The 27,883-nt window shown below is 45.5% G+C and overlaps 1 protein-coding gene across 3 annotated transcripts; it reads left to right on the forward strand.

Annotated features, from left to right (window-relative positions):
- On the forward strand, window positions 1-27,883 carry prox1a (prospero homeobox 1a). Of its 3 annotated transcripts, XM_078100950.1 has the most exons (8): window positions 1-853; window positions 3,774-4,189; window positions 4,325-4,939; window positions 5,261-6,481; window positions 10,575-10,682; window positions 16,140-16,187; window positions 17,216-17,410; window positions 26,387-27,883. In XM_078100950.1, the coding sequence occupies exons 2-8, from the start codon at window positions 3,839-3,841 to the stop codon at window positions 26,570-26,572; spliced, it is 2,724 nt and encodes a 907-aa protein (XP_077957076.1). In that variant the 5' UTR covers window positions 1-853; window positions 3,774-3,838; the 3' UTR covers window positions 26,573-27,883. The 3 variants fall into 3 exon arrangements, with proteins under 3 accessions (XP_077957076.1, XP_077957078.1, XP_040058202.2); XM_078100952.1 differs by lacking the exon at window positions 16,140-16,187 and having other exon boundaries at window positions 3,774-4,207; XM_040202268.2 differs by lacking the exon at window positions 16,140-16,187.

A 27,883-nucleotide genomic window follows, 5' to 3' on the forward strand; every position in this document is an offset into this window, starting at 1 on the left:
AAAGCCGGTGTTTATTAATAAGCATAGAGCGGAATGCTCGCAGTGCACCTGATCACGAACAAGTTATTCTGTATTTTAGTGACACAAGTCTGTATAAATATCACAGATAAAGTTTGACCTCCCCGCGTTCATCAATAACAAATAAATAAAATACGTGAATGAATGCTTGAACACAGAAGAGGGAAACTTTACCGGTTAAAGTTCCGCAGTAAATGGATTTTCTAAACATTGATGCGGGTTTTCCGTAAAAGAGAAATGTTGGAGAACCAGACCACCAGTTTACCCTGCGCACCTCTCTCCCCCCTCTCCGCTCTGGCTGCGCGCTGTTTTCGGAGGGCTCCTTATAAATAAAATGCAGCGTCCCCGGTTCCTCTTCCTTATTGGTCAGGGGGAGTCGTTACCTCACTCCGGGGCAGTGACGCGGCGTCTTCACGTATCCTTCACGCGCGTCTCCTCTTGTGTCTTATTGAGAGTCTTGCTGTCGCTCGCGGAGGGGGAGACGCGATTCAAGACGAGCCAAGCCGTGCCGGACGGACCGGGTGCGCTCCATTCTGAACACTTCCCGTCCCGGGAGGAGAGCGGCGCACAAGAGCGGAGTATCTCTCTCCCTCTCTCTCTCTCTCTCTCTCTCTCTCTCTCTCTCTCTCTCTCTCTCTCACTACCTCTCTCACCCGCACTTTCCCCGAGAGTCTCTCTCACTCCCGCACACACACTCGCCGGCGCTTGCGCACCTTCTGCATACGTCTCCACTTTGGCGTAGTAACTTGCGGCACTGATCTCAACGACGCGCGCGGATCCGTCTGTCGTGTTCGGCCCTCTCTTCGACGGAGCGACTTGGAGAAACGCTGGAAAAGTAAGTGGAAACGGTTATTCTTTATTATCAGTGTCCCCCGCGGGCTCGTGGAGTCCGTGTGTGCGATTTGTCCGGTGTCCGCTGCGGCGCAACTTCGGGTTGACGGTCCATCCTCGTCGCACAGCGTCGATTCACGGGGTCCGGATGCTTTTGGCACTATTTTCCGAAACACTTTGGGCCCGCGCGGACTTTACGCGCGTCGGTCCGCTCGCGGTTGTTGAGGAAATTGTTTGTTTCGGTCAAAGTGAGCTTTTGGTCGAGTAACTTGCTGCAACTTTGAGGTTATCGACTTCGACTCTGTTGGATTTACGCACCTGCCGCCGCTTTTTCGTCTGTTTTATTGGCAGATGACATAAAAACCTTCTTATATTATTCAGATTCTCACTTTAAAGCCAACCAGGTGCGAATTGCTCGTAGTTCGATGTTTCATTTGACTAATCTGTAATTTAACATTCAGCCTTATTTCCAGAGAGCTGAACTATCGCTAACAAAAGAGCAAAGAAACCAATGGGTTCGTCTCTCTTCACCGTGGAGAGCTCGTCACTACCTCAATGAAACTTCATCGCCGAGCGGCGGCCAGACGAGTTCTCCGCCCACCGCCGTGTTATTATCGCGGAATGATCGCTGTTTGGAGGGCCACGCACATCTCCATCTGTGCGTAAAAGTATCGTGTTGTGTGACCAATGATAAACTCGTTATTTGCTTCCCTTTAGAACTGCACAGGCATGTCAAAGGTGGGCAAATTACAATCTACTACAAAAAACAACTCATCCATATTTTGCCTTTTTTTTGTCATTTATACATTGCTTTTTGATAACGTCTGGGTTAAAGTACATTTTCACACGCTTGTATTCTCTAAATTGTGTCATAAATAGCTACTCTACTTCCCATTTCAGTTCTCATTTGCAGAGCAAAGTTATTCCTTGCTCTTTAAATGCAGATTAAAACCTAAGCGTCCGTTGAGATAAACACACGGACACACTCTCACATCTCCTTTCAGAGCTCGCCTTTAAACATGAACAGTTGCTGAACTTGTCTATTTAAACACCTTGCATTGCTGCGTGGTACTACCAGAGTATTTATGAGTAAGTAATGCGTTTACAGATGATGCTGAATGCATTTTGTGTTTTACTCGTGCAGGCAGGAAACACTGGTTGTCTTTGCACTTATGCACCCTCAATTTTACCCCGGACACAAACTTCAAGATAACCAAGTGTTTTAAGCTCTTTGGACTCTGAATGTAAACTGTTGGTTTCTCCCTCTCTCTATCTATCTCCCTTATGTGTGTGTGTGTGTGTGTGTGTGTGTGTGTGTGTGTGTGTGTGTGTGTGTGTGTGTGCGTGAGCCCTCTGCCCAGAGGAACCAATCTGACAAACAGACAGTATGTGCTGCATATATGTGAGTGTATCTGGGTCACTGCTGGCCACTGCCCTGAGGACCTGAGCACCTCTCGTCTCGCAGTCACATTCAAACTAAACTCCCTGCTTGGAAACTAATTAATTTGGTAATGGCTCTACAGCAAAAATAACTCCCTTGTTTCCCTGATTTGGTCCATAAGTGTGTTTTGGCACGTTTGCTTTTTCTGTCAAATTGAGTGTTGCTGCGGTGTTTGCATGTGCGCGTGTTAACAGTGGAAGGAAAACTGCACGCACAGCTTGGCCAAACTGTCGCAGGAAGCAGCTTCCAAAGATTTCCATAGACCTGACCCTGAAATCACTCGCAAAGCAGATGCAAACATGTAACATGTGTCGGGGGGCAAGAGCGCGGCGATATCCACTTCCAACATCCGCCTCTTTTGAGGCTTCTTTTTGGTGACGCTTGTTTTTTAGTTTTTGAATTTGCTTGATTGCTTTATTTCTAAATGAATGAGGAAAGCAGCCCGGCGAGTAAAGTCAGCTTTAGCTCGATGCTTTTGCTTCCTTAAGAAATCAGTTTTACTTAGTGAAGGTCAGGATACCCTGCAATTTTTGGCTCTTTATTTTTGTAATTTGTATATATCAGTCCAGTTGTTGGTGATACTTTGGATAAGAAGCCAGGCGTCTTGTTTAGGTTTGCGTTACATGGAGATCTTGGTAAAACACCCAAAAAGCACCGATTTATAGGAATATACCTTTTCTCGTCGATATAAAATAAAGTAAATCCATGATAGATATTAGCAAATCTCAGTCAAATACTCATTTCTGTAAAATCTTGTGAAAAATAGAAAAATTAAAAATGCAAAAAATGTTTTGTTAAATTCTTCTGGCAATAAGAACCTTTCGATTCTTCATAGCTCATCACAAGACGTAGAAATCAAGGTTACCTCTCGGGGGACAGCGAGGATATGGAAAATGATTTATGATGATTTATGTTATGTTTTCAGAGGCAGGTGTTAATTCTCCTTGAACTATTTAAAAAGTACTTCTTTCTTACAGTGGTTGGCTTTTGGTCTAGAAATGCACCACGTGTCATTTGAAGAGGTGCTTAAATTGTTTGTGATTGTTCACGGGGGAGATTCCTTTAACATCTGCCGCTTTAATATAGTTGAAGGTGGAAGGTAACATTTAGTGAATTAAATTAACATAGCTGAAGGCATCGAATGTCTTTTACAGGTGGAGATTTTATTCTAAGGAATAATTCTGATATTTAATAAAAACACTAATGACAGGTGATTTTAAATAACATTTTAGGTTTATCTAAAAATGTACATCATACATATATATATATATTTCAAATATTTATTTCTCGACAGTCCAAAATTAAGACGTCAAATACATTTCAATGATTTTTTTTCTCTGATTGTAAAATGATCCCTTTCTGCACTATTTTTTCCAAATTATAAAGATTCCATTTGCAACATAAAAACTATATAAATGCTACTTTTCAGGTGATGTTAAATTATTTTAATCACAGCATGTTGTGTTTACTTGTGGTTGATCAGGTGACTCTTCTCAGCCTGCGTGTCTGCGAGGACCCCTGGTCATGTCCGTTTAGCTCCCCTGCGTGATGCCTGATCATGACAGCACCGCCCTCCTAACCAGACAGACCAAGCGCCGGCGCGTCGACATCGGGGTGAAGAGGACTGTGGCTTGCGCGTTATTCGGCCAGGCCAGGGAGACCCTGTTTGACAGCATGAACCAATCACACGGCCCCGACCAGGACGCAGACTGCTCGCTCGTCGGCCACGGGCACGGCGGCGCCAACGGGGACGGGGAGAAGTCCAATGTTTTGAGGAAGTTGTTGAAGAGGGCCAACTCATACGAAGACGCCCTGATGCCTTTCCCTGGTGCCACCATCATCTCTCAGCTGCTGAAGAACACCATGGGCAAGAATGGAGGGAGTGACTCGGGCTTCCAGGTATACACAAGCACACAGGTAGTGGTGAAAGCTAATCCAATGAACCAAACAAAGCGCCATTAAATATTCCTCTCTCCTCATTCACTGGTTAAATAAGGCTTCTTATTAATTCACTCCTCCTGTCCTCCATCATAGGGGAGTGGAGCTCTGTCCAGTGGAGGCTCAGAGATCCATGCAGAGGACGCCTGCAGCAACTCCGACCGTGACAGCCCGTCCGACTGCCTCTCCCCCGGGCCTCCTCTCCCCCCTCCACCGTCCTCCTCCTCGTCCTCCTCCTTCGGGCGACCACCGCCTCCTTCGAGCCTCAACTCCCACGCTCCCTCTCAGCCCCTCTCCTCCTTCGACTTGGACAGGATGTCGGACGAGCACCTTCGCGCGAAGCGCGCCCGCGTGGAAAACATCATCCGCGGCATGAGTCACTCACCACTGGTCCGGTCCAACGGCGACCACAACCAAGAAAGCCACCGAGAAAGCGAGAATTGCAGCAACGGCAGTAACGACCACCGGAGAGACGGCAACAGCCACAACGCCAGCGGCCACAACCACAGCCGGAGCGACGGCCCTCCTTCCCTGCTGAGCTCTCCGGGCTCTCGGGGCGGCGTGGTCGGCGTAGGCGAGGTTTACAGGGAGAACAAGCGAAAGCAGCGCCTGCCACAGCAGCAGCACAGCTTCACCCAGCTGGTGTGTTCCAGGCAGGAGCAGAGACAGGAGGAGAGACGGCAGCTCAAGCTCCAACTGGAGGACATGCAGGTTGGTAGAAGGGGACTGCACGAAAAGGACGCAAATGCACCAAAGACAACAGCTTTAGCCAGCTCATATTTTCAGGTTTAAAATGGGAGTTTATCGTTAGTTCACGCAACATATGGCCTGTAAAACATAAAGAGCCCTGGATTTCAGGAGTCCAACTTTCCAATGTGGCACAGATTCAAGGTCCTGCTGATCTTTTCCTTGAATGAAAAGACTATTTCCATCCACAAGTGGGGTTCATTTAATTAAGACTGTACCATTTGCATTTCTCTCTCGGTATGGTAACGGGATATCTTCTGTAACAATCTTTCCTCTGTTGTTCAGAAACAGCTGCGCCAACTGCAGGAGAAGTTCTACCAGATCTACGACTCGGAGACGGAGGAAGACGAAGACAACGGCGGAGAGGCCGACCGAGGTGGAGAAAGAGAGGACGACGGCAACCTGTCAGAGGACAGCATCCGCTCCGACGGGCTGGAGGAGAGGCACAGGAACCGAGGGCGGCGGGGCAACGACGACCTGTCTGAGCTGGACCCGGGCCTCTTCCTGGACCGCGCCCGAGCCCTCCTGCGAGAACAGGCCCTGATAGACGGAGAGATGGAGGACGACAGGGAGGATGCGGAGAGAAGTGTTGAGAGGGTGGTGAAGAGAAGAGAAAGAGCAGGAGGAGAGAGGGCGTTGGCGGAGACGCTGAAGCAGGAGCTGAACTGCGCCGTGTCGCAGGTCGTCGACACCGTCGTTAAGGGCTTCTCCTCGCCCAAGCAGTCTGTGGGTCACCACCACGGCCGCCACAGCAGCACGCCGGCCGCGCCGTCATCTTCCTCCAACTCGTCCTCTTCTTGTCCTGCGCCTTTCGGCCCCCTCCCCTCCCTCACCCCACCCTCACGCTTTGGTGGCGGCGGCGTCCTGGGCCTCAGTATGAACGGCGACAGCAGCCCGACCCCGAACTACCACTCCTCCGCCCAGCGGCTGCACTGCTTCGCCGATGTAATGGTCCCGAGCCCGCTGGACTCATTCGGGGGTTTGAGTGGCCGACTGAGCGGCGTGCCGGCGCCCAACGACCAGACAGAGGCCCTGCCGCTGGTGGTGCGCAAGGGCGGCGGAGGAGGTGGAGGACAGAACATTAACCCCTCTCTTCCTCCTCCTCCTCCTCCTCCTCACCACCCCTCCCTCCACCCCTCTCCTCTCACGGCCTCGCTGGGGTTTAGCCCCCCGTCCTTTCGCCACCCGTTCCCTCTCCCCCTCATGGGTTACCCCTTTCAAAGCCCCCTTTCACACGGGGGTGGAGCCAGCTACCCTCCGGGGCCCAAGGACCATCATCGCTCCTCCCCCGATTCCATGGACATGACCCGCGAAGCCGCCAGCCTCAGAACCAAAATGGCATCGCTCGGCGGGGGCCATCTCAGTCACCACCACCACCACCACCACCACCACAGGCAGAGCTCACCAGGGCAGCACGGGCCGGAGGGTCTGTCCCTGTCCCTCATCAAGTCGGAGTGTGGGGACCTGCAGGACATGGCCGACATGTCGGCGTACTCGGGCAGCACCGTATCCTTACCATTGTACCAATGTGCGTGATTTCTTGTGCTTCAAATCGTTTTAGCCTTGGGTCTGGTTGTCTTTTCCTTTGTTTAGTTTAAATCACAGTTAACTGACATCTGTCAATGCAAAACAACAAATACATTAACACTAATTGCAAGAAAAACATACTTTAGCTTAATGAATTTAAACTGGCAGCGGAGCAGAACAATATGTGTGTGTCGCAATACATTTGTCCTTATGTTGGGTGATGTGACTGTTCTGATAATATTAATAATATTATAAGATTATAACAATATAATATATAATAATATTACAAGATAATAACTAATTAAGTACCGCTTTACATATATATATATATATATATATATATATATATATATATATATATATATATATATATATATATGGACTAAGCATTCAGTTTGTTATATATATGATTGTACATCGTCAAGTTTGATCGGCTGTGATTTCATCTGCTGCTCTCAAAGAGTGTCATTAGAAACAGTGGAACACACCGAGCCGACTCGGAGGCAGCGGCAGTCAAACCAAGTCCTTCGTATCCAATAATCTGCATTAATTGTTTCCTGGTGCGACCGTCTTGTTTCCTCTCTGAGGGCCGAGATGAAACGGGCCGCGACGGGTCTCGCAAGAGGGGGGAGATTAAACAGGTCGCGCGCTGCTCTTTTAAGTCTTTGCAGCAGGTTGTGGTGTTTAAAGGTGCTGAGAAAGGCTAGTGAGCTCTTCCCCACACACAGACACACACAGAGTCTGAGACACTCTTGTGCCGTCAGGTTCTCTTTCATCACAAAGACGCTCAAAGCAATCCATATTTGTCTGTGTTTATGCGTGTGTGTGTGTGTGTGTGTGTTTGGGGGGGGGGTAAGACCTTGTTGATAGGAGCTCAAAGCTAATCATATTTCAAAGAGCCCGGGAGAGGAATAGGTGAGCGCTTGTCCTTATTGATGGAGGCTCTCTGACGGTGTGCGTTTGTCTCCTCATCAGGAGAAGTGTCCACTTTAGTTTCCCGTTCAGGGTTTAGCTGCTCGTCTCTCTCCCCGTGGTTGTCCGTCTCTCCCAAACGTCTTCATTTGTTTGGCCTTCGCTTGCAGTTGCCCGGCAGCTGTGTGTGTTTTGCACACGCGCGCACACACACACACACACACACACACACACACACACACACACACACACACACTGCACGGCATGTGCATGTGGACAGGTGTTAGCAGGTAGCTGTTTATCTTTTCGTCCCTAACCTTTCATATGGAGAGGGCTTCTCGGGGCCACTACACAATGCACACACTTGCACATAAACACACACACGTGCACATGCACGTGCACACACAAACATGCACTCTTGAAGAACAAAGTAAAAAGAAAAATAAGACTTTGAACCTGACAAATAGGAACTCCTTGCAGCTGCGACGAGGGTGTGATCACAGTGTCGTCTTCAAAGACAATTTAGATGTTGCTTTAATTAAAAAGGAAATATTTGACACGTCTCTTGATCCTGCTCGCCGTTTCATTCCTAAATGCTTTACTGCTCATTTAGAAGAAGAAGAAAAAGTCTTTGAAATTGGACATTAGTATTTCAAAGATACTGATCACCCTTCAACCCTCTTTTTTATTTTGTAGGTAAACACGTCTGCAATTGTTTGGTGTTTATTCATCATAATACAGAAAGCCCTCCGCTTGAGGTAATTCACTTCTATAACAAAAATCTTTTTCAACAGTGAAGTCAGTCAATTGATTCAATAACAACAATTTAGGAGTCGTCGTGGCGCAGGGGGTAGAACGGGTGTGCGGGGAGCCGCAAGGTTGGTGGTTTGAGTCCCGACTGCCCCATGTCTCAAGTCAAAGTGTCCCTGAGCAAGACACCTAACCCCTAATTGCTCCCCGGGCAAAATGTGAAAAAGCCATGGGTTAATAATGTAATGTAAGTCGCTTTGGATAAAAGCATCAGCTAAATGACCTGTAATGTAATAATATGATTATTTTTGAAAAGTAATGATACTGCTAGTCCAGAAATTATTTTGAAAAACAAAAGATTAATTGTTTAAATGATTCATCAACACAAAGCTCAGACTGGAGGATCTTCATCTTTTCTCTGAATTCTAGCTCTCTAAATGGAATCACTTTTCCTTTTGGAAAACTAATAATATTAAGTGGTGCCCTTTGGCTTTTGCAGATTGTGTTTATTTGACTATTATATCAAATATAATATTTTATTGACCTCATGTATTACTTCAGTAATTGAAAAGACGACCACGGTGAATCGCATGTTATTTCGTTGAGATGTGTTTCCTTCTTTTGGCTCTCTCTCAATCTAAAATCAATACTTAAAAAAAAAAGATTAACATATAGATGCATATGCAATATTTGTTTGAACTGTCCTCTGTTCTTACTCATGGTTCACCTGAGAGCCACCCACACAAACAGACACACACACACACACTCTCACACTCCCTCTTAGGTCTGTGTTTTTACCTAATCCTTTGTACAGATCTGACCAGATGTCCCCCATTCATTTATGAATTTATCCCCCCCTCTATTCCCCTCCCAATCCCCCCCCAAATCTCCCCCGTTCTCACACACACACACACACACACACACACACACACACACCTGGCAACAAGGTCAAGTTACAGCTGATACAGCAAGCGCTGCACAAAACACACAGACACCCTCACAGATGTGCTGCAGGAGGAACAAAACACACACCGATTGGAGCCGCGGAGGAAGAGGAGGGCCCGAAGAAGAAGCTGCTTATTCACCGACTCACTTTAGCTACTGTTACACACAAACGTACACGCATCATTATGATACTGCCTCATGACAGTGTGTAAACAAGATGTATCATGTGACGTGGACCCAGACATAGTGACAGGTTGGCATGAATGTGAACTAGGTGGCGGTGTTGTTGACGTACCTGCTGCTGAATGAATGATGGGGCAGCTTACTGAGGCATCAGGGGGGTTTGTAACGCACTGTTTTTGTGTCGTGATCAGATGGCTTCAGAAGTGTCCTTTATGTCACCACAGTGACGTCTCAGGTAAACAAACAAACTGGCAGACCGTGCTGCCTCCAGCGCACCTGCACTATTAAATATCTGTGTTTACATAAGACAGTTGGACAGAAAATAACAAAAACTAGTGAAAAAATGTTAAAATTTCTCCTCTCCTTTGCTGCTTTGAAGCTGCTCCCTCTTTCTTTTTTGTATACTTCCGTTCTCTCTCTTTTCTCCCGATTGCTGATGCTACTCTCTTCCTCTCTCCAGCCCTATAGGGCCCCTGGGGTTCCTCTATGTGGATGTGTGTGTGTGTGTGTGTGTTTGTCTGAGTGCTAATTGACCTTGCAGGGGGTTCCATTGATTGCCTCATCTTCTCTGATAGATTATAGGGCTGTTAATGTGGTGGGGAGATGGCAGCGTGGTGGGGCACAGCTGTTGTCTCACACACACACACACACACCCTGCACCCCGGCAACCAGGGCCTCCACAATTATTATATTCCTTGTCGAGGGGCTTGAGGACGCGGCTGCAGAAGCGGCGAGGTGTAGGAGTGACTGTGGGATGTGATTCAAAGGCGGCAGGTGCTCGTGTTTGCTTTCGTTTTGGGTGTAAAATAGAATGTCGATCAGAGAAGCAGCGCACTGCCACTCTCACAATGCACTGGCTACTGCTTTTTAATAATTCATGAATAAAAAAGGGAAGCGAGCACAGCTTCTGTATTTCTCTATCCGTCTACAGTGGTGCTTGCATTTGGTTCCTCTAGCATTTTGTGAAACAAATCCTGTAAAATTGTCCGTAATCAAAGCCTTTTCTTACAGGTGATGAATGAACTACTTCAAATGCTTACGTTAGTCTGGCGTGTAAAAAGTAAAAGTAAGGAAGGAAGGAGTGGATTTGGTCTCTGGAGAGATAAAGTCGTCGTACACCACAGCGCATGTTTTTGCGTGAGAAGCCGATCCCTTCACATGTGTCGTGAAAGCTATAAGAAGATTGCTGCATGAAATTTGCGTTTAGCGTGAAAATGCTCAGAAAAGAAAAGCCCGCTGTGTTCCTCAGAAATGCTTGTTGGCTCCTCAACACGTTATTCAGATCCAGGAGGGCTTGTCTCCCAACCACCTGAAGAAGGCCAAGCTGATGTTCTTCTACACCCGCTACCCTTCCTCCAACATGCTCAAAATATTCTTCTCAGACGTCAAGGTAAGACCTTCCTCTGCTTTTTATTCTTTTGTATCAACCTTGTTGTCACTGTTCCCCTATAATTATAATTCATTCAATCCTTCTGTCTTTTTGTTTTCATACTGAATACATTATTATTTCTCAAGAGAGAAAGCAGTTTTTCAGCAGAAGTTTACAATAATGACAGACATGGTTTGAACAGACAGTGAACTGAAAGGCAGTGAATTAATGTGTTTTAGGGGGAAAAATGACTAAACACAATTATCATTGGTAGATGGAATATTTTGCTTAAGCTAGAAATATTCGAGGTGGTGGAGAGAGGATGTTCATCGATGGGAATTCAATGGCATCTTTAGGACCAGAGCTCAGAAATCAGTGACAGATGGGTTTGATGAGCTGTTGTAAACAGGTAGGCGTCTTTGTGTGTAGCATTTGGATTTTTAGATTAAAGCTTAGAACGTCTTTTTGTTGTTTTTCTGATCTAATTGTTATTATTAATTTTCACTGATATTCTCACTCTCGCCTTTTTATGACTTTCGTGCATTACGTGACAATCAGTTTTGTGCGTTATTCCGTTACTCTCTACGTGTGTGTGTGTGTGTGTTTGTGAGTGAGAGAGAGAGAGAGAGACACCCTATAGGGCAGATGGGTGCTCCAGTCTGTCACTTCTTTGTAGCATAATTAGAGTTTCTGGCCTTAATCGGTCTGGGGCTGGAGGGGGGGTTGTTAACGCCCACTTTCTCACTCTCTCACACACACACACACACACACACACACACACACACACACACACGTGCACATCGCTTTCACTCTCACCGACATAAAAAGAGAAGTTGAACTTGCTGAAAGATGAACATTGAAAAAAAGATAAACAAAGTCAGATTAACAAAGGTATTTGGAGGAAAAAGTAGACGATGGAAAGTGTGCGTGCATTTGTGTATTTGGTGTGTTTGAGTAACACGGCAGAGGAGATGGGGAAGGGGATGGGGGCTGGGGGGACACAAACAAATGAAAGGGATGACAACAGAACAACAGCTTTAAAACAAAGGCGCTGATTGTTCCGTGTTTACAGGCTGCCGCGGGTTTTGCAAAGCAGCATACGGCTCCTCCGCGGATTCAGGACGCTGTATTCAAATGAGCAGCCACACACACACACACACACACACACAGACCAGCTGCCCTTTGGCTCATATTTATGGTGACCACTTCCTCGTGGCAGTGCCACATCCTCATCGGCTGCCATGGCAACAAGGGTCGCTGGGACACCAGGTTGCTAGGCAAACACAAGGTTGCTAAGCTTACCTGCAACCAGCCCACGATAGAATGGAAATGGATAGAAATTGGAATCACAGTTAGACCTAAAAATGTTACAAACCAACAGGCCTTTAAACTTTTTGGCGTCTCAAAGTTTAGAATTTAAGTGAGAGCCAACTGGTGGATAGAAATAAAACGGAATTAAACATCATCTTCAGGTTAAATAAACACCGAAAAGAAAGGCTTCGTGTTTTAAATTGGATCAGATCTTTGTGCAACGTTTTGAAAGCAGCGAGTGTGCTGAATAAATGAATTAACACGTGGGTCAAAATTTCCACTCTAGGAGGTTTTCTGAAAAAGAGACAGTAAATGATTGAATATCTCTCAAGATTAATAGCGATTTGAAACTCTTTGTGGTGACATTGATCATTTCCCATAATGAGCTTAATTATCACATCCAACTCTTAATCATCTGAGTAAATATGATTAACATTTATGTGGCCAAATAAACTGCAGCTTTGGGCTTTAATTTGTAAAATTGATGAATTAGGACTGATGAGTTAATGCACAGGCTCAGTTTGGAGATTGGAGATTAGAATAATTGTTAAAGCCAATATCAATCTGTGGGTTTATGTCCAAATTGATATTCAATTAATCTCCCTCATCTTGACAAACATGGATTTAGATTAGAGGATGTTTGCAGAGCTTTGGCCTGAAACTTTGCTCAGCAGATGGAGAGCATTACTGAAGAGGCCTGTTGCTGAAGTCCCGACCACAAACGGCAGGTTTATCGGAATGGAAACACGTTTCTACTGGAATGTACTGCCATAGACAAAACATGAGCCTTTTTTATTTTTACAGAACCAGATACACATCTTCAATTAGTTTTTTACATGCAGCTTGCTGTTGTGCTTTTAATGAAAAACACTAATTCTATGGTTGGAGGAAGAAGATATATCAGCCTAACAATACACCATAATCACGCAGGATCAGTTTGTTGTTGGTTCTATTCATGTAGCACTTTGGGATTTTCTTAAATATAAAGTGCATTACAAATTCATGTATTATTTTTATTATTATTATTATTCTTTTGTTGGGATTTGTTAACAAGAAGAATATATTGATTTTAAATTCCTTTAAGAAAATTCCACCTCCTTATGACTGCGATTGTATGCAACATTCACATTTAGTTTTAATTGAGACGTAATCCGAGTTAATCTTCCAATTTTATCTGCAGCAGAAGCTCTGCAGATATAATTTTGCTTAATAAAAATATAAATCATGGATAATCCTATTTGTAATGAGGGAGGCTGTTCTTTTCAAGGCTTTGGTGTGATGTGTGTGTGGAGGGGAGATTGCACACCCTGTTGCTGTCTGTCTCACTGTGTCTATGTGTGTGTCCTGTGGCATTGTCCCATTGCATACATTACATTCAAAATCCGGGTCAGTGTCTCTTTCTCACCCTCTCTCTTACTCCTACTCCTCCTGCCTCCTCCCCCCTCCTTCCCAGGGAACAATAAGTAGCATGTGTTAGGAGGATCAGGCAGATTCACTGTAAGGGAATTAGGGCCCTGCATGGTTTCCCCTAATTGGACTTGAATGGACTTTGTCTATGGGAAACTGGTTCTTAAGGATGAGCCTCGGACACACAATGGCCGCCTCACTCCGTGTGGGAAGTGGGTTGAGCTGACAACTGTTTTAAGCACAGATGAGCAGGCACGCACATACACATAAACACACACGGGATCTTAATTGTGTAGTGAAAGCTCTCCCCACCTGACCAGACCATCAGATATGTAATCATGAGAAGCTTAGGGCTCTGTCGCCTCATCTTGAGAGAGTCAGTGGGAGTAATTAAGACCTCGTTAGGACTGGATGAGTTAGGATTAATTAGACGCTCAGTGGCTCAGGGAGCTCCTTCCGACTTACACTCACTCACAACTTCGCTGTCAGCGGAGCTTTTTCTTCTACACAATCCAGCACACATGAGCGCAAAAACACTGACACATTCATCAGCAAGAGCCTCTCAAGTCTCCTGTCTAGAGAGGCTGAAATGACACCTCGGCGCCGCCTCAGCAGGAATCACTTAGCGTCAAGCGCGTCTTGTCAATTAAAGCTACACGGGCAATTGTTGGCGTCATCATATCGTGGAGCAGCATCAGCTCGTCTGGTGATTCAGAGGCCGCAGAACTTTCATTAATTGCCATACAATGCATTTATTAACGTTGAAGACTGGTGACAAAATATAATATAATTTGTCACCAGTCTTATAAGACAAATATAGCACGAAAGCAAGGGCGTATGTTTGCTCTCAGCATTGGTAGGGACACCACCAGCCGCCCCTTCATATTAAAAAAAACTTAGTTGATATTAGTTGATGTGCTTTCATCCTTTAAGCATAGCTACTTGTATTTTGATTTCTTATTTGAATTTACCTCCATCTATCATTGACAGAGATAAACTTACACCTTTAAGCTCAATCTTGTCCAGAGCAACTTGATAATCATGGCGTACAGACATTGTTCAGCCGCTGCCGGGACATGTGGACCTCCGCCAGGTTTTTAACCTTTTTAAGGCACTGAAACTCCGCTCAGCTTCAGCTGAGGAAACAGGCACAAACATCAAGATTCAGATCAGCTTCTCCACTGGTCAAAGAGACCCCTTACGTCTTTTGGCATTGCCCTAAGAACTCCTACAGCTTAGCTGGTGGTGCTGACTGGACACTTTGATCGGAACAGAATCAGAATCTCACTGTCAATTTCAAAGTATGGTTCAACGGCATCATCTGAGTTTCTCCAGATCCGGTTGGTTAAACCTTTCCCTGAACTGCAAATCCAAGCATGTATTAATTTATGAATTGTGTAATGCATACATGTGTGCATCTAGATTCATGGCACCCTCTTACTACCTTCAAGTATAACATCTATTCTGAAAATAGCCAGTGTGACTGATAACACTCATGGGTAACATTGTCTAAACACCCATAAAAAAACAACAATCTAATGCAAACTCTACCAAAGTGGACAATGGATGGATGGATGGATGGACGGATGGATGGATACCCGACACTCGGACAGAAGAATTTGGTGGTTTACACTAACATTTCGCTAACAACGACCTGTGCTGATAGCTAACATTATTTGCTTGCTGGTGAAAAAAATACTAAAATGCCACCAAAAAATGAAAGCTTTTTGTATTGACGAGTGTTTGACTCGCTCCAGCCAATCAAATAACAGCATCTTGTTGAGGACGCGTTGGACACTTGGAAATCATCTTCTTCTGGGTGACAAACATCATACATATAATAATGAGAATGAGTTCGCAAATATATTGTGCAATTTTTTTTTCTAACAGGCAATTCAAATTTTTAAAAATTTGCCAAACTTTGGTTGTGACTCGTCCCCAGGGACCGTATGCAAACCTACGCCCTTGCATGAAAGGATGTAGCTGCATTTTTAATTATCTGGACAGACAAATGTTCACAGTTTTTTTCTTTTACTGCTTAGAGATTAGAGAGATTGTATTCTTTGTATACTTCCCACACACATACACCTGCCCTGCATCGTATTCCGTCTTGAGAGGCAGAAAAGACCCGAAAGAAGAAGACGTGAGAAGGTTCCTACAGCAGCGGTTCTTCCAGATATCCATAGGAAACCTCCGTGTTAACACTTGTAGATTTATGTCAATCGTGCACATTCCCCTCGCCCTCTATAAAATGTGCCGAGCTACCACGAATCTGGTTGAAGTGGGCAGATTCTTAAAGGATGTGTGCGTCCAGCATGGCCTGGAGGGGCCTGACAACGGCCGCCGTCAGGGGAAGAAGCGAGGGGGGGGGGCGGCACCCTGACACTCTCTCTTTCCCCTTTTTTGTTGTAAACAGAAATGGCATTCCTCGAGCTAAGCATTTTGTCCCCCCCTGCCCCTTCCATTCTCTTTCTGTCTTTTGTCTCTGGCCTCTTCTTTGGTTTGTGCTGATTGTGATGAGCCGGACGGGATAGTGTGTGTGTGTGTTGGGGGGGTGGCGGGATGGTTGGGGTTAGGGTTTACTTGGGAACTCATTTGCTAAAATATTTGTGTGTGAAACTCCTACCATTTAAAGTGTGTAAGATTCCTGTTGCAATTACGGTCCCTAGTGTCACGTCAGCGCGCAGACCAGGTTCCTCATCTGAACACCTTAACCGTCCCCTTAACATGTGACACGCTATTGTTTGCTTTGCTTACCAGTGGGGATCTGGGAGAAAAGAAGACAGAAAAGACCACTGCAAAACGCTGGTGTGATATTATCATTATTATTATTATTACTATTGTCTTTGATGTGCTACTCATTTGGCTTATTTAACATAGTACACGACAATGTGTGGAAATGTTTCCACTGGTATGACAGTCGAGGGTATATGTCTCTTTTCTGTTCATTTGAATATGACATCGTCTTCGGTGTGTGTGTGTGTGTGTTTATACGTTCATTTAGAGCAACACTCAACCCCCCCAAACACACACTTTCCTCTGCCGTCGCTATGCTTTGTAAAACCAGCTCCCCTTGCTTCCGCGTGAGCGTGCGCACACACACACACACACAAAGTCTCCCAATTATGCTCCATTATGTCACCCCCTCTGACCGCTCCTGAAAAAAAGATCTCTCTCTCTCTCTCTCTCTCCCATATCTTGTAACAATACCGCGCTTAATCTCCGTATCAAAGCCGTTTTTCCACTTCACCGAACACACACACACAAACTTTCACTCGGCTAGTATGTGCTCGCATAATAGATGTTGCACAGAGTGTCACGTTAAGGCCTGCAGGGCGTTCGCTGCGGTTAATGAGAGTTGTTTAATGTGGGTTTCAGGCTCAGTCTGATGCATAACAATAAGATAATATTTGGGTCATTCTTGTTTGGTTAGGCAGGTTTCCGGCGAGGACCCTCCTGGTGCAGACAGTGTTTGAGTGGCTAATGAGGTGGATACAGTCAGTTGTTTGAGGAGGTTTAGTTACTTTTGCCTGGTTGGAGTTAATTGGTGGACAGTTTACCAGTAAATCACTACTTTCCCAGTCACTCCTCTCTTCCTCTCGTTATTCAGACATTCACTCCGTGTTTCTTTCTGTGACTTTATGAGTACAGCTATAACAGAATAAAATGTACACCATGTAAAAAAAATCTCTATATATATTTATTTTATTTTTTTCACACAGATGTTGTGCCGCAAAGTTTGCATTTTATTAAGCTGTTCCCTTAAATTGACCAAACAGTCAAAATACAACTGCATCTCTAATGAAAGATAATGTTTCTGATGTTTCACTCGACAGTTCAATCGCTGCATCACCTCCCAGCTGATCAAGTGGTTCAGCAACTTCAGGGAGTTCTACTACATCCAGATGGAGAAGTTCGCCCGGCAGTCCATCAACGAGGGCGTGACCGCCTCGGAGGAGCTGGTGGTGAGCCGCGACGCCGAGCTCTTCAGGGCGCTCAACATGCACTACAACAAGGCCAACGACTTCGAGGTGAGCGCTTGCCTTTGTACCACAAGAGTCGCCCCCTGATGGCCAGCGGAGAGAATGCGAGTTAAACGCACCGACGTTCCCTTTTTCGGAATTGGAGTTGTCTGCCTGATTCTGGAAAAACGTTTGATTCATCGTTTGCTCAACTATAATTCATTAGTTTAGTTTAATTAACTCAATATGCCACCGGCTTGTTTTTTCTTTTTCAAAATATCTCAGCTGTTAATGGAATAATATTCAAAAAGAAATGAAGATTCCCGTCAAACTGGTTCTCAGTTCACAATATCAAACTGAATTAAAACTCGATTCAGCAACTCTGACAATCGTCCTCTAGCAGCTCAGCTGGTCCGAGCGCAACAGTCACCTCGCAATTCTGCTGAGGTGTGGGTGTCGGAGCGTGTGCGTCTGTGTGTGTGTTCGATGAGGCGAAAGAGGACGCCGCTCGAGGCGCTGGTGTCCTTGTCAGAGCGATTTGTAGAAGTCCCATTCCCTCCCTCACTCTTTCTCTCCCAATATTGGTCTAAGGGGACCTGAGGGCCCTTAAACTATTCAACGTAACATCAGCAGCATTTAGACGTCCATTAGCGCACACACCTCTGCGCTGACACGCGCGCTTTCCCTTTCTGCTTGAGGGACGGAAACACTGCAGCTTAGCTGGAGCTCAAAAGCACAAAGAGTGAGATTTGCAAACACAACTCTTACACACAGACACACACAGACTTTAAGCTTTCTAAGTATTCAGTTCTGTAGGAATGAACAGCAAGAGTCAGGTAGCTTGTCACAGGTGTGTGTGTGTGTGTGTGTGTGTGTGTGTGTGTAAAGAGGCTGCGCAAGCAACAGACACCCACATGCAAATCACCTCCGTGTGTTTATTTTTAGGGGCTACGGGTTCGTACATAAGCGGTTTGAGAGGCATGACTTTGGCTCTGCAACTACATATCCACAAACATCGGAATGCGTTTTCCTCCTCCTGGTATCCATTAGTTTCAGTTCCTTTTAGTTAAATATGAAAAGAGACTTCAGACAATCTCTAAGGTTCACAGTTGATGTACTGGTTCCAAATCAGACAACTCCGACTTTCCGTGACCAAAAGAGTCCACAGTTCGGAAAAAACATTTTTGCAAAAGCACCACTAAGTATTGTGTGAAATTACTGCTCGACCAATGAGCCGACTTCTGAGAAGGACAAACAAATGCGTCCTTCAAGTGTGCGAAGGAAGGGAAACATTTTCTTCTCGTACTCTGTCCTCTTTACTGCCTCCCTCCTTCCCTTCGCCCGCCCGCCCTGAGGGAACATTACCGGCTAGGGATCTCTCCCTCCCTCCCTCCCTCCCTCCCTCCCTCCGCCCCACTGTCAAAGTCAGAGGCGTGAAACTGGAACCACGGCCGATTCAGCAAGTCTCTCGACACACACACACACACACAAAAGTCTTATCCTTTTGCCAAATTTAGCATCATCAGAGTTCCACCTTGGTTTGTCCCCATCACACCCACCTCAACTCCTCCCCTCCTTCCTCCCCTTTTTGCTCTTTCCTTGCTCCCTTTCCTTCCTTCCACCCTTTCTGCTGAATCTGTCCGCTGTCGATTGTTCTCTCCGTCCACTCCTCTCCTTGTCCTCTTCTTCTTCGATCGCCCTTTCATTGAGATTTGTTCCTGTCCCCTGCTGTCGTTTTCTTCTCCTCTGCTTCTTCATTCCATCTTTAACTCCCCTGACTTCCTCCAACTCTTTTTTTGCACGCTCCATCGCCCTCATCAACCTTTCATCTTTGTGCCCAAACAGCTTTTATTTCCTCCATAAAAATCTGCCCTTTGTCACATTACCTGCCAAAAGAAGGCCTTGCGAGGTTAAATAATTAGCATTTTTTCATGCTTTTCTGGTGAAAACGTAATCTTTGTAAACATGGTGCCATAAGAAAGCGCTCTTAGGTCTGATCGGTTGAAAAGGAAAGCGAGTGTCATTAGTGGACGTACGCGGGCAGCATTTTAAACAGTCATTGTGCATTACTGCCGAGTGAAAGGTGAGTCTAATTTGTTGCGAGTTTGTGTGTGCGCCGTCTTTCGGTGTTGGCGTAAACAGGCCCCAGTAATTACAGCAGATTCATTAATTACCTCCTCCTCCCCTCTCCAGCCACATTCTTTCAACTCGTCTTTGTTGTTTACCTCTCTCTCCATCCTTACTCTCCCATCCCTCGCCTCTGAAACTATTTTCTCCTAATTGCAGCTCTGCCCACAAACTAATGAGGAAGGCAAAGAAAGAAAAGGAGGAAGGAGAACGGGGAATAGTCTCATCTTCGAAAAAAGAAAAAAAAGAAAGGGGAAAACAAAAAGAGAGAGCGGGAGATTTTCTTTGCCAGGACACTCAGGGAAACATGTCAGCTTGTACTTTCTGCCAAGAGGAAGAGAAGCGTTTCCTCTGTTTTGTATTAAGAACAGATTGACGAGTCAGAGCTGGGCCGAGCGTTCTCACCTCCAGGTGTGTGTGTGTGTGTGTGTGTGTGTGTGTGTATGCACACGCACGCACGCACACACACACGCACACACACACACACACACACACACACACACGCACACACACTAAATGTGAAAGGGAAGAATATCGGCTGGGAGAAAAGTTGTCATGTTTTGGTCTGTGTGTGTGTGTGTCGGCTGGAGAGGGACAATGGGACGTTTTTATGAAGCCTTCTAGAGGACGTTCTCATCTTTCCAGTTCAAGGATCCTCACTGCCTCCGTCAGCACCGAGAGACGGCACAGCTGCGCCTCTCACGCACGCACAAACACACACACACACACACACACCAGAGATATCCTCCCTTGAAGGGTGGGTGTGGCTGCCACCAAAATCTGGCCTTTGACTTTGAACGACACACACACACACACACACACACACACACACACACACACACACACACACACACACACACACACCTGGAGGCCACACAGTGGTCACACACTCACATTTCAGGGCGATCTGGTTTCATAAGCTGTGCACTTTATGAAAGGCTAAACTTCTTGTGTCTTTCTCCACCGCTTTAGAGTCGTTGTCATCCTTTGTCCCCTCTTATTCATCTATTCACTCATCTTCTCTGCCTCCTCTTCACACGAGTCGGCTGAAGAAGAAGAAGAAAGGTGGGCTTTCCGTCAGGTCTTCGTTTTGCACAGAGAATGCTCTGCAGCTTTAAATAAAGGCCTCAAGAGGCTTTTTATAATTTTGTTATTAATCAATGGAGACACCACAAAATATTAAAGATCTGTCTGTCTGAATCCATTGGCCTTACGTTTCTTCCCCACCTAATTATGCCATCTATTTGTAACCTACCCAGAAGGCAAACACACATTTCAAAGACTACACCTGTCCTCTCCTCCCTCTTTCTCCAACTCTGATCTCTCCTACAATCTGAGCGCACAGCTTTGGGCAATTACCACATGTGACTCACCAGGGTTTTTTGCTTTTTGTGCTTTTTGAAGTGCTACACCAGCTCTTCATGGCTTTAATTTGACTCTCAATCTCTGCGTAACTTTAACCTACAGATCTGAAGGGCCGAACCATAAAAAAGGTATTCCTGCTCGGTTCCTCAGGAGTGTGAACAAACATTTGTTGAAAACACACACACACACACACACACACACACACACACACACACACGCAAGCCAATAATCTACGTGAACACACTCTTTGTTTCTGTCACTCAATGTTATTAAGCAAGTACACGAGCACCAAGTAGCTCAGTCTTCCCCTCTGCTGCTCTCTGCGGCTGTTGACGGAGAGCGCTGTGCTACAGACAATGCCACCTGTCACTTTCCGTCACTATAATTATAGCTATCTGCTTGCAATGTGTGTGTGTGTGTGTGTGTGTGTCTTAGTATTCCAGTTGAGAAGAAGAAGGCATCATCTTTGTCACTGAGCCTGATTGGAGTCACGAGGGGCCGGTGTATGTATGTGTGTGTTTGCGTGTGTGTGTGTGTGTGTGTGTGTGTGTGTGCGCGTGCAGTGATTCCCTTCCCCTGCCCCAGCTGTCTCCTTAGCTTTAACAATAGGCCTGGTAACAAAGACGGGGCCTTCAGCCTCCGTCATGTGATACTAGTGGTCTGCAGCCTCTCAGTCAGATGACCCAGGCCATTGTCCTCTATGGGTGACACACACTTGCACACACAGACACACACAGGACCACAGGTCACACACAGACACACACACCAATCCAGGGAAGCACAGCACGTGTATGAAGGGACACACGCAACCTGTAGTGTGCGTAGATACGAAGACACACAAGAAGAAAAAGAGACATACACGGTCATGACATACTGAGAACACACACACACACACAGAGACACAATCTCAGGACGCAGACCCTTCCTCTTAGTCACATGCAGTGTGAACAAAGAGAAACTTGATTGCCATTGTCCTGGTGACAGTGAGATCAGTGACTGATCAGCAGAGAAAGGAAACGTATTGCTGACGTCCTGGAGTAACAGTGACTGTGTAAAAGATTCTTTTGGGAACATCTAGGAACAAACAGAATTCCCTGGACAAAGTTGTGTATAACTGAGTAAATCACGGGTCAAAGGGCAGGTGGGGTGTAGCAGGGGTAATTCAAACCAAAGCACCAGTGTTTTGGACACAAATTAAGGAGTGTGTATTCCATGTACCAGTGGTGCTGGCGTGAGGCTCAATACAACCAGAAAAAGCAGGAGCGTGCTCCATCTGCTTTGCAAAGATAAATAATAATTCAAATCTGATCAGGATGCAAATAGAGATGGAAAATTTCACATCAGAGGTTCAGCCACCATGAGCTGAACTGAGCACATGAGAACCATAGCAGGTCCTTCTTTTCTAACTTAATTAATTACTCAACCACCTAAACATGCGCAAAATGGAAAAACAATAGTAACAATAGTGACCTAAAGACCCAAAGTATGAAATCCTGTAGGTGCAGAAATGATGAAAAGAAAAGACAAAGAAAAGTGAAATGACTCTTCTCTGGAAGTGTGTGTAATGTGTGTGCGTATGTCCCTCCGTATTTTCCTGCCAGGGTTTGTGTGTGTGTGACGAAAGCCAGACCTGATAGCAGGGAAAGAGGCACAGAGAGAGGGGAGGAAAGAGGAAGCAGATGCTTGTGTGTGGCACAAAAATGACCCGACCACCAGGCAGCAGGGTGACCAAATAGAAAAGAGAAAAACCTTGAAACTAAAGATGATTCAGAGAGGGAGCTGATAAATGATCAATCATTAAATACAGACGCCTAACAACCCACTAAACCAGTGTACACACACTTGAGTAAACATTGTCCACGTCTCCGATGTTAATGGACAGAGGTAGAAAGACCAGAAGAGATGGAACAACACACACAGCCTCCTTCTGTTTGCACACCTTGACAATCAAACATATGGTGTTTGCACAGTGATTTCTTAGGAGCCCGGTGTGTGTGTGTGTGTGTGTGTGTGTGTGTGTCTCCTTTTGTGCAAGACGGCGAGTGAGGATGGAAAGGAAACGGAGTGGAGAAGCAGGTGGAAAGACGGAGGGGGAGTGACTGGGTGAGGACGCGCAGCCCAGACGTCTCCATCAGTCACTCATGTTGAGAAAAAGAAGCATTAATCCTTCAGGAGACGGGGGAGGGGCTTCTCTACAGGAGAGGAGGGGATCAGTGGGCATCAAGAGGCAGACAGAAGGAGGCCTTGATACTTTTTTACCTCCTAGAGATGTTGGTGCAGACTGAACACAGACGTCCAAACGCGGAGGACAGGATGAGTAGCGTCACGACTCCCGATGAGAGTATTTTCTGCGTGATGACGTTGATGTTCCACATGTAACTTAAGTCTGTGTTAAGCATTACTCTATTTTGGATGTGTTAAAATGGGACAATGTATTCATAAAGAAGTAACCTACTTATAAAGGGCTCTACTTTATTCTAAAAATATGTTAAGAGTGCAACACTGCCCTTTTGTGCTCGTGGCCTGCACTCTAAGAAACGACTAAATTAGCGAAGCGGACGTCACTGTTGCTAAGTGCCCGTCTCTGTGCTGCTCTCCGGGTCAAATAGTGATGGTTTGAGTCTCTTCTCGTTATCTCACAATTAAGCCTCTTAATATTCACGACATTAAATTGTTGAATGGTAATTGTGGTCCAGAAGCTTTCTGCTTTGAGATAAATGCTTCTTTATATACTTTGATGAGATGTGCCTTTCCTTTCCACCCCTATTAAAACAAAGGTTTTAAATTACTAACATGAAACTCAAACCGCTGCGGCAGACACCGACATGCAAAGTCACATTTGCATTGGACGAAAGCGACAGAGTGGAAAATGTTTGAGGAGGGGCTGAAAAAGCATCTTGACGCAGCAACTGCTCCTGTTTTTAGAACATCTTAGTGTAATGAGTTTGGGATTGTCTTTTTTACTACAACACTTCCAAGAAGAGATGAGGGACAGAGGAGCCAACGAGGAGGTAGTGACGGCAGAGAGAGAGAGAGAGGATGAGAGAAAAGGGAAGAAGACAAGTAGAAGGGAGGGAGGGAGGGACTCCCAGTAGGCCTCTTTGTTGGGCAGCGATGTAGAGATTTACAGACCCTTGTCCTTCTGTCTGTGTGTGTGTGTGTGTGTGTGTGTGTGTGTGTGTGTGTGTGTGTGTGTGTGTGTGTGTGTGTGTGTGTGTGAAGAGAAAGTAATTGATCCTCCCTCCATCCAATATTTACCCAACAAACCAGAGCGATCATGCGAATTATGTTTACTGGGAAGTGACTTTTCGTTCTCTTTCTTTCTCTTTCCCTCTTTCCCCATTCCTCGCTCGCTCTCTCTCTCTCCTGGCAACTAGACACCATATCAAGATCCAAGCCACAAACACACGCACACACACAGGCCCATCTGTATTGATGATGGCCTATATTAGATCTCCTTATTGGACTTATTTATAACAGCCAAAATTGGGGCGTTGTGGCCCAGTGTGTGTCTGTGTGTTTGTGTCGAGCTGACACCCGACCGGACGCACAGTATCCTCCCCTGCTGCTTTTCCTTCTTCCTGCTCGGGTTCTCCTACCTCTTAGTGGATCAGCGGCGTTGCTTCCCGGTCTTCGCTGTCTCGTCTTGTTTCAGCACTCGGAGTGAAGAAAAGTGGGAGAGTGGATGTGAGCTTTGAGCTGTGATTTGGCCGTTTGGGAGAGTCAGGTGTTCGTGGAGATGCACGAGGTGTGCTTTTAAACAAACATTGTCGAGGCAGGTGAGAAAAAAGTTTGTTTAACAGTTTGTTTAATTATTAAGTAATAGAATAAAAAATTATCATTTTTCAAGTATTCTTTTAAGATGAGAGAAAAACAACTAAAGGATGAAGGTGATTCAGGAGGGAGAAGACGCCTCAAAGGCACATTCATCTTCAAGAGCAAACACAGCTTTCTACTTTTATTTATCCCACTGGTCAAATTCACAGAAACTATTAAAACAGCAGCTTGACGTTGGGGCTTTCGGTATTATTGCTCAGAGGTACAACACAAAGGTTTAAAATGTTTTGGGTAAGGTGCAATGATTCTCTAATAATACCACTGTACTCGTCACGTTAATACTTAGTGGAGCTCTGAAATGCAGTAGAATCACTATAAAGAAGAACTAGCAGTCAGACGATCTTGTTTGCTCTAATTATTCATTTGTTTACGGACCAAATTTGACTTATTAGAACAGATTAGGTGATTTTTTAAACATAACAGCTCAAACAACAGAACTATTGTGAAGTGTAAAATCCAACATGTGCATTCTGTAACATTGAATCTTTGGTGTGTGTGTTTGTCTGCATGTGTGTGTGTCTATAGCAGACAGTGACAGAGGGCCTCATTGAAATAACTGTGGTCTCAAGAGGTTACAAAGAGAGAGAGGGTAGGTGAGGGGAGAGAGTATATGAGAGTCAGGGAAGCATTTAGGCCCTGTGTGTGTGTGTGTGTGTGTGTGTGTGTGTGTGTGTGTGGTGATTCATCCGTTCTCGTGGCGGCTAACCTTGGCTCGTCCCGCCATGCGCGACGGGGTTACAACCAGACGGCGCTCTGTCGTCCTCTAGGTCTGTGTGTTTGTGTGTGAGAGAGGGTTTGTAGGAGCCCCCCCCCCCCTGTGTGCGTCTGTGAGATAGAGTGTGTGTGTGTGTGTGTGTGTGTGTGTGTGTGTGTGTACGCGCATCTGCATGCAAGAAGAAGAAAAAGACAGACCAAAAGAGGGGTAGTGAGAGGTGGTTTCATGTCTTTGTATGATCTTGCCCCCGGGAGAAAGGGCAGAAAAAAGCATGAAAAATGTGTGTGTGTACATTCTTCAGCTGTCACACACAGCATTAAAAAGCCACACAAACGCAAAAAGCCTTGTGATGACACTACAATCTACAACGACTGCAATCCTTCATTCTTGTTTAAATACGTACACCCCCCCCCCCCCCCCCCCACACACACACACACAGAACAGACTGTTTACCTGCCATTGTCAAGGACTTAATGTGTCATTACATATATGAGCCCGCATGTGCATAAAGAAACTCTTGACCACACACACACACACACACACACACACACACACACACAGCTGGGGGCTTTTAGGGAAGGGGAAGTACATTATGGGGAAGTGGACAGCTGAGGAAGAGCTTGGTACAGGAATAGTAAAACACAGTATGCAGACACCTGAAACACTCTTAACCAAAGTCTTGATTGGTTTCAGTCTCACAACCACTTCATTTACACCGATCAGTACAACAGAGTTTCTTTACAAAGAAGCACTTCAAAATGTTGCTTGTTCAGATATGTGATCAGAGGTTCTGCCTTAAAGAAATGACAAAAGAAACCGATTTAGTGACGAAGAGGAAGCCGCTTTAATGTGCCCTCATACGGAAGTTCTGATTGGTTAATTCATACATGCTTTAAAATCAGGCCACAAAGAAGAAGTTGATTGAAGTAGTTCCTCTTTAGTTTGACCTTTAACTCTTGATTTCCTCTCACTCTCCTTTCCCCTTTTTTTCCCGCCCTCAGGTTCCTGAACGATTTCTGGAGGTTTCCCAGGTGACTCTCCGCGAGTTCTTCAACGCCATCATGGCGGGAAAGGACGCGGATCCGTCCTGGAAGAAGGCCATCTACAAGGTGATCTGCAAACTGGACAGCGAGGTCCCCGATGTGTTCAAATCGCCCAACTGTCTACAAGAACTCCTTCACGACTGACCGGGCAGAGGGAAGACGCGTGGCGAGCGGGACAAAACCTCCGCGGGCCGAGAGGAGACCGGAACAGAGCGCCATTAGTCAGCGAAAACACTCCTGGAGAGGTTTGTTGATGGATGTTTTCTGTCAGCCCAACTTTTAAAAAGACGTAAATGCCCTCAAAATGTTTCCTAAAGAAACAAAGAATCCTTCTTGAAGAGGTAGAGGGCTCGAAATCGTAGTCGACTGGTGAGACTTTTATAAAATGAAGCAAAGACGGTGAGACCTGAACCTCCACGCAGCTACAGAAAAGCTCCTCCGTCTTTTTTCTTCTCCACCTCATCAAAGCGCGCGCTCCTTCTCTGGAGGAATGAAGGAATGAGGAAGATGACTTGGGGTCAGGAAAGAAGTACAAATAAAGATGATAATATATTAAAATAAATCTTTTTATTGTGGATGTTTTTAAGTTTCATGCACATTTTCGGAGAAGTGATGTTTCTGTATTTTCTTGTCCTTTGTATTACTCTTCTATGAACCCTCAGTTACGTGCATAGATACACACAACCACAACACACACACTCACACGCCACTTGAATAGGAAAGCACCGTAGCATTCCCAAATCCTCACCTCAACCAGGAAAAACTGCACATAAATTAACTTGTTGTTGTTTATTTTCCTTCTTTTGTTCCCTCCTCTTTTTACTCCTCCCTCTTCTTACTGTACTGAGACTTACTGGGTGTTTGTTTTGACCGTGTGCCCCCCCCCCCCACTTTCCTGGCCGCCCCTCTTGGTTGGTGACGCATTAGGGCACCCAGAGCATCCAAGAAAAAAAATCCCCACGATCTAAATTTAGGACACGGCATTTAAGAGATGTACTATTACAACTTTGGCTTTTATTATTATCATTCGTGTGCTTCATTATATCTCCAAGAATATCTAATCGAAAAATCCCTTCTCTAAAGCAGCAGGTCACTCCCACAACCTCCTCTGTGGGGGGGGGGTAACCTTCTGCCCCTCACACACGCAGGGCGCTCACAACAATCATCCATTTTTTAAATTGTGCTCGCTGTGGGGGGGCCGAGGGGAGCAGCCACACACCGGCCGGGTCACGTGTGAAGTGTTTTAACAGCAGAAAAAAAGACAAAATGCTGATATTTGTAGCTTGTATAGATGTAACAATTAGTCCGATAATGTTATTATTTATAATTGAAATAATTATTCCTATTAATGTTGATGACGATTATTATTGCTTGCTACAGATTTGGCCAGTGGTTTTACTTATCCATCACACTGCAACATGAAATAAATTATTCTTTGAAAAAAATAAAAATAAA

This window comes from Gasterosteus aculeatus, chromosome 1 (genome assembly GCF_964276395.1).
Source record: "Gasterosteus aculeatus chromosome 1, fGasAcu3.hap1.1, whole genome shotgun sequence".
Lineage (NCBI taxonomy): Eukaryota > Metazoa > Chordata > Actinopteri > Perciformes > Gasterosteidae > Gasterosteus > Gasterosteus aculeatus.

Excerpts from the sequence above, each read along its gene's own strand:
- prox1a (XM_078100950.1), top strand. The coding sequence starts at position 3,839 with ATGCCTGATCATGACAGCACCGCCCTCCTAACCAGACAGACCAAGCGC. Across the intron at positions 4,190-4,324 it reads GGAGTGACTCGGGCTTCCAG|GGGAGTGGAGCTCTGTCCAG; the intron begins GTATACACAAGC and ends CCTCCATCATAG. Across the intron at positions 4,940-5,260 it reads TCCAACTGGAGGACATGCAG|AAACAGCTGCGCCAACTGCA; the intron begins GTTGGTAGAAGG and ends TCTGTTGTTCAG.